This window comes from Syzygium oleosum, unplaced genomic scaffold (assembly GCF_021117445.2).
Source record: "Syzygium oleosum isolate NSW1041296 unplaced genomic scaffold, Sole_v2.1 Sole_v2.11, whole genome shotgun sequence".
Taxonomy (NCBI): Eukaryota; Viridiplantae; Streptophyta; class Magnoliopsida; order Myrtales; family Myrtaceae; genus Syzygium; species Syzygium oleosum.
Genome location: NW_026607495.1, coordinates 8,550,368 through 8,561,221, shown reverse-complemented (window position 1 = coordinate 8,561,221; position 10,854 = coordinate 8,550,368). Strand labels below are relative to the sequence as shown.

General features: G+C 38.2%; 1 protein-coding gene across 1 annotated transcript; it reads left to right on the top strand.

Annotated features, from left to right (window-relative positions):
* Positions 1-5,018: 5,018 nt before the first annotated feature.
* On the top strand, positions 5,019-10,570 carry LOC115686683 (protein ABCI12, chloroplastic). The gene is made up of 7 exons (XM_030612056.2): positions 5,019-5,452; positions 6,393-6,509; positions 7,110-7,346; positions 7,652-7,816; positions 7,912-7,987; positions 8,780-8,844; positions 10,271-10,570. The coding sequence occupies exons 1-7, from the start codon at positions 5,114-5,116 to the stop codon at positions 10,421-10,423; spliced, it is 1,152 nt and encodes a 383-aa protein (XP_030467916.2). The 5' UTR covers positions 5,019-5,113; the 3' UTR covers positions 10,424-10,570.
* Positions 10,571-10,854: the final 284 nt, after the last annotated feature.

The following is a 10,854-nucleotide window of genomic DNA, read 5'->3' as shown; positions in this document are numbered from 1 at the left end:
TAAATTAAGGATCTAGAGCGACTGCTGTTGAATCTAAAATGAGTTTCGTAATCTTTCGGTAAGGAAATCTCTCCGTTGATTGGCTTGCTAATCTTGGAATTGGCTTACTTCTTGTTTTATCAGGCGATAAAATAGGGATGGTAGATTTACGATATTAAATTTTTTGTATCCGGCTTTAACCCTTTTTCATATAAAAAAAAATGGGTTTGGTAAAGCGGCCGAGACGAAATATTAACTTTTTTTCTCTGGTCGAGAAAAGGGAAATATTACTCGATTAATGAATATATTTCTAAGTAATTAAGAAACAAATCCTAAAGAAAATTGATATTTATGGATAAAAGTAGAGTGGGGGGATTGGCAGATGGCGATGGGATTGCTGTTTTTCTCCTTTTTTTGGGTCTGTTGGGATTGTTGTTAAAGTCTAATGGCACTATGCTTTACGCACCGCCATGACGCGTTTGAGCAGAAAAGGGCGTAGATTTTATTGAGTGTCGGGGAGGATTGCCACGTGGCGCCAGCTTTCCCTTGACACGTGTCAAACTTTTTTTTTTTTGGGGGCCCTCTTTTTGGGTTAGCTAATGGCCAGAATAATTAAGAGTTGGTTTGGTCATGAAGCAAGATTCAGCAAAGAATTCCTTAAAACCCGAAACTTTATATCAAGTTCAAATTTACTCCGTAATTTTTTTTTTTGTCTGAAAACCTCCAAACTTTAGGCCCACTCAAAATCTACTCTCGGGCTTGCTTTTTTTTTTTTTTTTTGTCTAAAAAAAAGAATCATAACTTTAAATTAGTCCCAAATCTACTTCTCGAATTTTATTTTTTACATGTAAAAAATCAGCAAATTTTCAATTTATTTTTTCAAAAATATACCCCGTGTATCCAGGGGCTTTCAACTTAATGTAGGCACTTCCACATCGATAACAAATTCTCATCAAAGAAAGTGATGGGGCGATAGATGTTGAACCGACGCCGTAGCATTTCCACTTCAATGACAAATCAAACCAAATAAAAATTGTTGAAATTCTCCGAAATAAAACTATTTTAGGAGACGAAAGTTAAGGACGATAACAAATCCACCCCAAAAAACTTTTTAAAATTTTTAAAAAACCTAACTTTTAGGCTCAAATTAAATTTTCTGGACTTTTTTTGTCTAAAAAAGCCTTATTACTGTGTTGATATATATTTGTTATCGACGTGGAAGTGCCACGTTAAGTTGGGATTTGATCACGGGGTATATTTTGAAAATAAATTGAATTTTGGTAATTTTTTTTACATAAAACAAAATTCGGGCAGATTGGGACTGACTTAAAGTTTGGGATTTTTTCGAGATGAAAAAAAGTTTAGGGCAAATTTGGGACTAGACCTAAAGTTTGGGGTTTTTTCGAGACAAAAAGTTCGAGGCAGATTTGGGACTTGACCTAAAGTTATGGGTTTTTTAGGAAATTAAGCCTATGAAGCAATGGGAAGACAAAAAATTATAGGGATAATGACATAAATGGTCTCCAAACTTTAATATAATGTGTAATTTGGTCTTTAAATTTTTAATTTGTTCAATGTAGTCTCTAAACTTTAGCTTAATGTTCAATGTGGTCCCTGAACTTTTAATTTATTCAATGTAGTCCCTGGACTTTTGGCACATATTCAATGTAGTACCTGAACTATATGAAAATGTTCAATATGGTCCCTGAACTTGAATTAATGGAAGGACTACATTAAACATTTTCATATAGTTCAGGGACTAAATTGAGATGACATCGAATAAATTAAAAGTTTAGAGACCACATTACACATTGGGTTAAAGTTTAGAGACTATATTGAATGAATTAAAAGTTCAAGGACCACATTGCACATTGGATCAAAATTATAATTAGACTTTATTGAATTCTCTAAGTAAGAAACAAAGGAATGTGCAACCAATTTGTTAGTCTAGAAAGGGAAAATGACATGTATAGCTCTTGAATGTCATCCCTAAACTTTTAATTTGTTCGATGTGGTCCCCGAACTTTAACCCAATGTGCTGTGTCGTTCCCGAACTTTTAATTTTGTTCAATATGGTCCCTGAACCTTGGTCCAATGTGCAATGTCGTACTTGAACCAATGTGAACTTGAACTTTGGTCAAATGTTCGATGTTGTTCTTGAATTTATAAACATTTTCATATAGCATGGACTAAATTGAGCAAAGTAAGAGTCTAAGGATAATATTGCAACATTAGGTCAAAGTTCATGAACCAAATTGCATTAATTAAAAATTCATGGACGACATTGTACATTTGACCAAAACTCATAGACTATTTGTGCTATTATCCCTTATTAAAACACATGTCAACCTTATATATCTGCCAAAAAATTATTCCTCCTGTTTAGGGATTATTTAAAGATTATTTACTTTACGAGAGCAAGTAAAAGACATACATCAGTGGAAAGGGTGCACGACAATTGGCTTGGATGCCACCTGACTGCTAAAAGAGAAAGCATACATAATTAGAAGAGGCAAAAAAAAAAAAAAAACTTACAGGTAAGATGCCCAAGTCAGATTTAAATCGTAGGAATTTTAAAAACAATCCACGTTCGCCTATATTTAGTTCCGGTCTTCGTATTTTACATCGTGACAGAATTGGTCCCTACATCGATCTCCAACGGAAATCGCTAACGAGTGCCGAAGATGAGCATGCTGCTCTAACATGCAATGAGGAGAAGTTACAAAAACGGTCCCTACACTGTTGACATGTTCAATTTCGGTTCTCGTATTTTATTACGTGACGGATTTGGTCCCTAAACTAATTATAACCCCGATTTCGGGGTAAATTTCATATTTCATCCAAAATACGGACAAGAATTTGTTGATTAAGCGTGGGAAAAACAGTGGCAACATGATGACCTGAGCACGGAGCTGTAACGATTTGATCCGGTCTTTCTATTGTCGAAAGTTGACCTCACTTTCGTCTTGTCGCGTGACTGGTTGCCTCCTCTTTTGGGCTTTGTAATTATTCTTGCAGGCAACAAATGTCAAGATACACATTTACATGTACATATACGTATACATACACGTATTTTTGCCCTAGTTATTTCGGCCTAATCTTCTAAAAAATCTCAATTTTAAATCTAGTCTTAATTCTGGTATGATTTTTTTTTTCAAAAGCCCTAACTTTAGGCTAATTCCAAATTTAGCCTGAACTTTTTTCCCTAAAATGAACAACTTTAGGTTCAATCCTAAATATATCCCGAACTTTTTTTTTTGTCTAAAAATAACTCTAGTCCCAAATCTGCCCCCGTTGGATCTTTGTCCGAAAAACGTCATTAGTCATCCCTAGTTTTCCCAGTTTTCATATCAAAGAACGATTTTGTTTTTGAGATAACTTTTCACGTCATCTTGATAATGTGGATCTGTTAGCAACGTGAAAATATCACGTCAAACAACTAATGTCGATTTTTGGACGGAGGAGGGTTGACAGGGGTAGATTCGAGATCGAATTGAAAGTTGGTGATTTCTTTTTTAAAACAAAAAAGTTCGTGGCGAGATTTGAGACACAGTTAAGGTTGATGATTTTTAGATAAAAAATCCATACCGATTGAGACCGACCTTTTTTGAAATTTTAACCAAAAAAAAAAATTCGGGCTGACTTCAGAATAGACCTAAAGTTTTTTTATTGTTTTTTTTAAAAACAAGTTCGGAACAAGGTTGGGACTGAACTTAAAAACAAAGGGTCTTTTAGGGAACTAGGCCAATTTTTATCAAACTTCATCTTAATGGATTTGGAATATGGCCCGTAGCTTTAACTACACTCCCCCCTATGCCCGTCCAATCTTTAAATTATAAAAATGATTATATCAAAGGGTGCTATCGAGATACTTATTAAACATCTAAATAACGAAAATTGGTCATTTTCAAAGCACTAGCCGGGCCGTTCTAGCACGGTGATGATGTTCGCAAGAAATTCGCTGATTCGCTTTCTCTAGACCATTCTGGAAATAAAAAAATCGGTTTTCGAAAAGATGGAGTTTCATAATGAGCGGAAACATGATTCGCATGGCATAGAAGGGCTGGGTTTATTTCAATTTCTGCCGAAAAAAATTATAAGGAAAATTAGGGGCGTGCAAAACGGACCGCCCAAACCGGGAACCGCCCGGACCGGACCGGACTACCCGGTTTGGTCTGGTTCCCAGGAGTGTCGGTCCGGTTCTCGGTTCCTAAAAATGGAATCGGTGTCCGGGCGGTTCGGTTCCCGATTCCAAAGAAAACCGGACCGGACCGATTACATATACTTTTTATTTTTATTTCTTCAAAAAATTAATAAAATGTGAACTAAACTCTAAGTGAAGCACGTTTTTTAATTCGTCTTCTTAATTTGAGGATCATTGCATACATATCACTTAATTTAACATGAAAATATGTCATCAAGTAGTAGAAAAAAAAAAGTAATCGGTTCCATTGGACTGGAAACGGGCCGGTCCGGTCTCCGATTCCCAATTTTGGGAATCAACCCTCTTGGTTTGGTTCTCGATTCTACCTTGGAACTGGACCGGCCTGTGGAATCGGAAACCGGACCGAAAACTGATCGCACCCTAAGAAAAAATGATATAAATGGTCCCTGAACTGATGCCCAATGTTGAATTTTTAATTTGTTCAACGCGGTTCCTGAAATTTAGCTTAATGTGCAATATCGTCCCCAAACTTTCAATTTGTTCAATGCGGTCCACGAACTTTTGATACATGTTTTATCTATCCCTTGACTATATGAAAATGTTCGATATTGTTCATGAACTTAAATTAATGGAAATATAACATTGAATATTTCACGTAATCTTGAACATGTACCAAAAGTCTATGCGAACAAATTAGAAGTTCGGGGACCACATTGCACATTGGGCTAAAGTTCAGGGATCACATTGCACATTAAGCAAAAGGCAGGGACTATTCGTATTATTATTCCGAATAAATATTTTGGCTCAATATATTTGGATTATTTTCATTTTCATCCCCCAAAAATAATTAATTAACCGTTGAACTCCCGCCATTTTCAGCTCGCACTGCTTCCTTCTTCCTCTCTCTCTCTCCATTTCTGCAAAATCTTCTGCTCAAAACCTCTCTCAAATTCGCCCTCGTCTCCATCCATGAACTGCACGAATTGCGCATTCCAGTCCGTACCCATCGCTCCCCTCCCGCAGACCCCCGCCCTCAAGCCCTCGCCGGCCCGGAGCTTGAGGCCGAGCCGCCGAAACCCTAGCCCGCTCGTCTTGCCGAGGAGGAGCTTCCGGGCGAGGTCGTCGGCCGAAGACGGCGGCGGCGGCGGAGGGGGAGGAGTCGAGAGCTGGGTGAACCGGTTGCCGAGGGGCGTGGTGGGAGCCGATAAGGTGCTGAGGCTGATCGCCAATGCCACCGCCAGCCCCATCAGCCAGTTTGTGGCGGCGCCCACCACGTTCTTGCATTCGGTGGATCCCAGGATCAAGCTGGTGAGGCGATTTCCTTGTTGGGGTGTTCTTTTTTTTTTCTTTAACGATTTTCGCCCGTGCCGAATTATTTTCGCAATTCAACTTCGTGCTGTGTTGGGACTTGTTGGTTGGTTGTTTGGCGGTTGTTCATCAGCATGATCTCTTACATGATTGTTTGACATTGGTATTGAACTCTCTGTGTTTATATATCTGTCAATCTCTTGATTCAGTCCGAAGTTCTGGGAATGATAGAGAAGTATGAGGCAGTGTGACTTCTTGGTTTTCCCTTCGCTTGCGAATACTTTAGAAAGAGAAGGGGAACTTTCGAGTGTCGATTCGCATTGAGTTTAGGCAATGGGGATTTGCACGTGTTTTTTGGGGCTGTGTCAACTAGAATATTTCCATATACTAAGCCTGCCATTTCCGCATTTTTAGTTCTGTAGCCGCAGCTTGGAGGGGCACTGATTGCTTTTTCACTGGTCTTACATGAATTGACAGCTTTTAGACATGATCCTTGACACTGTAGAAGTGTTTAGCTTTTGACCAGCTGCTCCCTTACCATCGAGTTATTTCTGGCAGTTGCTATCTCCAGCTGCTGTGCACTGCCATTGATTCTAGTAAGCAGAACTAAGCTCTGACATTGTGGCATCTGGAGTCACACTATTTTATCAAGAATTTTTTCTTCTCCTCTAATTGCACCAAAAATTCGAAAGCTGTGCGCGTGGCTTCTTTTGATAATAAAAAAAGGCTTATGATGGATCCTTTTTTTTAAATTCAAAAAATTTTACGTAACACGATCTATTTTTCATATGCAAGACTGATTCTCACCTTTATCCACTTGCTTCTATGATGTTTTCTCCAAAACAACAAATGGCTGCCTGTACGAATAGTTCAAGCAATTACTTCACCTTCTACAAGAGCTAGACGGGTTCTTAATTTCCTGATTGTCTTTGGCTTGCAGGTTTGGCTTCTGGTTCTTGTTGTTTTACCGGCCAGGTCCCACATAATAATGCGTTTTGGGCTAGTGTTGTACCTGGCCTTGCTTTCTGTGTGGATCCTACCAAGACAAACATGGATGGTGAGTTGATCTGTTCAATTGTTGACACAAACAGTTACATATACTTTTAAGATTCGTTTAATGAGCTTCCCTGGATACCTTTAGTTCATACAGATCATTGTTTGTGTTTTTCCATAGAAAAATAACTGAAGCATCTGAGGAGCACGGTCTAGAATTTGGGACTCTGTCTGGTTTTCCATTCTTCTATTCCTTTTGTAAAATTAAGTCATATCTGGCAATAAGAGGAATTATCTTCTCTTGCTTATGGCTTGTGGTCTTCAGAACAACTACATGGTGTTGGGAGGGAAATAATCATTCCTCTGTCCAGTTACAGTTGTTTGTTATATTTATGTTTGTCTCTTTGTTGAACTGGCTATTCCGTGCCCTTCTTGGACTCATTCCATTTCAGGATTGTTTATCAAGGGACAATGACAAAAAGGAATCAGCTGAACAGTCTAATATGTTTTAACTCTGAATGGTTGAAAACATATTTGACTGGACATTCTCTTTATTTATTGATATTGAGCATGTAAGAATGGCCGTGCTTTGTTTCTTGACTGGATTTTATCTTTCCTTTTCCCCTCTGGTGGAATTTCCTATTTACTTGTTCAGCTATTTTAGGATCAACTGGCAAGAGTATCGTTGCTCTCTGGCATTCTCTTTATAATGTTGGGATTCGGATCAGATGGCGTGCCTCCATTAGTCCAGTCAAGAACCCCACCCCCCGCAATGGTCGGATTGCCCACTGTTCCTCCATCTTTTGAAGGTTATTCATACTTAATTATGAAGCTGGGACCACTACAATTTACGAAGAAGGGCTTGTCAGTGGCTAGCACAGCTGCTTGTTTAACATTCACTGTGAGTTGCTTATAATTATCCTTATTTAGTTGCACTTCACATCGAATTCAGTAACATGTAGTTCACTGTGAATTCAGTAATGTGGAGTTAAATACTTGAGCCTATATACTTGTCTTATTTTCTTTTATATTAGATTGATGTGGAACGAACTTCTAAGAAGCATTTCTTCAAAGAGAAGTGATTAAACTTTTTTTCTTGCAATGGTATATTCATTTTATGGAATTTTCATGTTCTCAAGTTCTATCAATTGCATATATAGACTAAAAATAAGATGTCCTGAGGAGAGGTCATTCTTCCTTTTGAAGATTTTCCAAGGTGCGAGCCTTTGTCTAACAACTACAACACCGGAACAACTAGCATCTGCTTTGAAGTGGTATATGCTCCCATTTAGTTATGTTGGTGCGCCAGTTGCTGAAATTATCCTCACCCTCTTGCTCTCATTAAGGTTCATCAATCTTGTATTTGATGAGGTAAGATTATAATTGGTCGGATGAGTTTCTTCAGTATCAATCTGTTGGGTTTCCTGCTTGGTCTCATATGTTTGATATGTCCACTTCAATGGCAGGTCCGTAATGTGGCACTTGGAATAGTATCTCGTAGAATAAATTGGCACAAGTTGACCATGATGGAGACAATTGATGGTAAAAACTATATCACTAGCGTCCATTATTGGCTTTTAGTCATCTTTTAGTTGGCTTTGAGAAGATTTTGGTCAGCATGAAAAGTGGAACTTTTTAGTCAGATCACTGGTTACTTTTTAATTCTCTTTTATACAGACGTGTCAAAACATCTCGGGTTCAATATCTTTTAGTCACGGTGATGGAGATTCACTGATGTTTTGCTCCCGTGCATCTTGTATCCTCCTTTTCTTCAGTCAGTTTTTTTTGGCTTTGTGGGTGGAGGGCAGAAAGGAAAAAACCTGTCCTTTAGAAATGCTTATGGAAGCACCAACTCGTGCAAAGTATGACCTACTACTGCAGATAGAAGAATAATAGTATTGCTACAATCTATCAGAACATACATTGTCTCAATTGGTGGGAACTCTCAATCAATATCATTGTGATATTCATTTAGTAGTTATATTAATCTGTTCTCACAGGAGTCTGCCCCTGTTGCCCGGAGCATGAATTTACATTTATTTGCTGTCTCAGTAGTCTTTTCATCTTGTTTTTAAAACTTTTTGCATACAGTATAGCCAAACTTATTTAGTTCACCTCTCTCTTTTTTTCCGTTGCCTATTCATGTTCCTTCACTCGACTTTCTTGATATTATGTAAAACTGCACACAAAGGATCATGACCTTGAAGATAAAACATAATGAAGAGTGTGGGTACATTAAGCTGTCTTGCTAATAAAGAATATTCGTTGTTATAACACTATTCGACTTTTATGGTTACTCTACTAATTATAATTGTTTTGGTTTTTACGATGCAGTGTTCATTTCCTACATTCGCCGGATCTTCAAAAATATATTTACCCATGCCGAGCAGATCTCACAGGTTTATTTATCATTCTGCTCTGGAATTATAGTTCCTTCTTCAAATTTATGTAGCGAAGTGTTGCGTTCATTTTAGGTCCACCAATTGCCAACTGAGAAACTATCTAACCCTTTTCTGATAATCAGACGATTTTCTCACCGCTCGCATTGTGAAAAGGTTCATGCAACAATGAATTGAAAGGAAATTACTGTTTCATATCTCAATCTTACGCTACAGTAGCCATTCCAAGAAAATGGAAAATACCAATTTGGAGAACAAATAAAGAAATCTGTCTGTAGCTGACAATACTAAAGCATAGACCTAAGTTAAATTTAGGAAATCGTTCATAGGACAATGTTGGCATGGTAGTTTTACTCTCTTTTCTGTTAATTTTTAGACTTTTATACACAGCTGTCATCTTAGCTTGACACCATCTGCAAAACCTGAGTCAAAGAGATGAACTTCTTGAAATTAAGTCTTTCACATTCAGAATTATCTAGGCACACTTGATAGGGTTGCTGAATGTCCTTAGAATTATCTGGGATTGCAAAGCTAGTACTACTTGAGATGTAATGTTATCACGTTATACAGTCTAGAGGCTTTGTTAGATTCTCAGTTTCTGCTGAAATTTAGTGCGGTCTATCTGAAATTTTGTGGCCAGCAGTTATATCTAGCAATGTGCCACTTCAGGATATGCCATATTTCCTTTTGAACAAAAAAAAATCACCTATTTACTCCTCTTGGTGTGATGGTATGTCAGATAATTGTTTGCATGATTTTAAGCAAACTTTAAGATCCTTTCTTAAAAGTTGTGCTCCAAAAGTGAATGAAACTGTTGCAGAGACGATTTGATTGTGCGTGACTTTGATTTGAGGGTGCGCGAGCGGGTGTGTGTGTGTGTGTGTGTGTGAGAGAGAGAGAGAGAGAGTTAGAGAGAGAGTTTTTGTACAGCTCTGCCTAGAGGCTGTCAGATTGGAGTGGCAATGCATCTAATTTATCTTTATTGTATGTGAATTGAGATTGAATATCTCATTGGAACCCTCAAGGAGCAAGGGTTGATCAACCTGTATGTGAAATTTGAGATGAAAATGTAGCAGTAGGGACTTCAATTCTTGGTTTGGTGTCTAAGTTCTGTGGTTTTGAGTCCAATAGTTCACGTATCAATCAGAATCACTGATTTTCGGTTCACTTTGACTGTTAAGAGTAAGTATCCCGTTCGTTCCTTAACAAGATCCTTGCATCGTGCTCCAACACCTTGCATTTGTCTGTTGGCTCCTCAGTGTTTATTTAAAGCCCAGTTGGATATCACTCGAGAATTCGAAAAACCTATGCTGATGTAGAATCAACTTTGCAGGCCAATAGTGCTCGTTTACAGTGCTTAGCTTTAAAAGCAGTTTCCCACCTGTGCTTTGTTGTCTTTGATTCTTCAAATTGATGGGTTTGACAGGCGATGATTATTAGAGGCTTCAGGGGCGACAGCAACAAGCACAAGATTTATTTTCCATTGACCTCATCGAATGGTATAGCAGATACGGTTTCCTTATTGTGCCTGATGGGCATTGTAGGTGCAGCAATTCTGTCCGATTACTTGATTGTTTGACGCTTAAATCAATATATGTTACTTTCGGTTTAAGCATAGCTGTGTTCGTGGGCTTTCTGCTTCATATCTGTGTGTGAGTCGGAATTTCAACTTCTTAAATCATATCCAATTACCCGACGCGGATTGCATTATAGGTGCAGCAACAAATTGACCCTTGTTTTCTCTGTATTGCGAACTTGTTCTGTGTTGATCAGGTTCTTTTTTTAGTTCTATCTAGCGCTGTCATTCGCTTGGTGACAGATCTCTACCGGAGCAATTGTCTGCCGTCCTCACGGGGCAAAAGAACGGTTAAAAATAGCTGGAAATGCTTGAGATTGAGAATGAGATCCATTCTTCATGAGAAGATTGTGAACTGAATAACAAGGAAGATACAGCTACGCAGATCAACACGCTTTTACTCCATTAACAAGGAGATTAGAAGGGAAAAAGAG

Coding starts and splice junctions, on each gene's coding strand:
- LOC115686683 (XM_030612056.2), top strand. CDS start 5,114: ATGAACTGCACGAATTGCGCATTCCAGTCCGTACCCATCGCTCCCCTC. Junction 5,453..6,392: donor TGGATCCCAGGATCAAGCTG/GTGAGGCGATTT, acceptor TTTGGCTTGCAG/GTTTGGCTTCTGGTTCTTGT. Junction 6,510..7,109: donor TACCAAGACAAACATGGATG/GTGAGTTGATCT, acceptor CAGCTATTTTAG/GATCAACTGGCAAGAGTATC.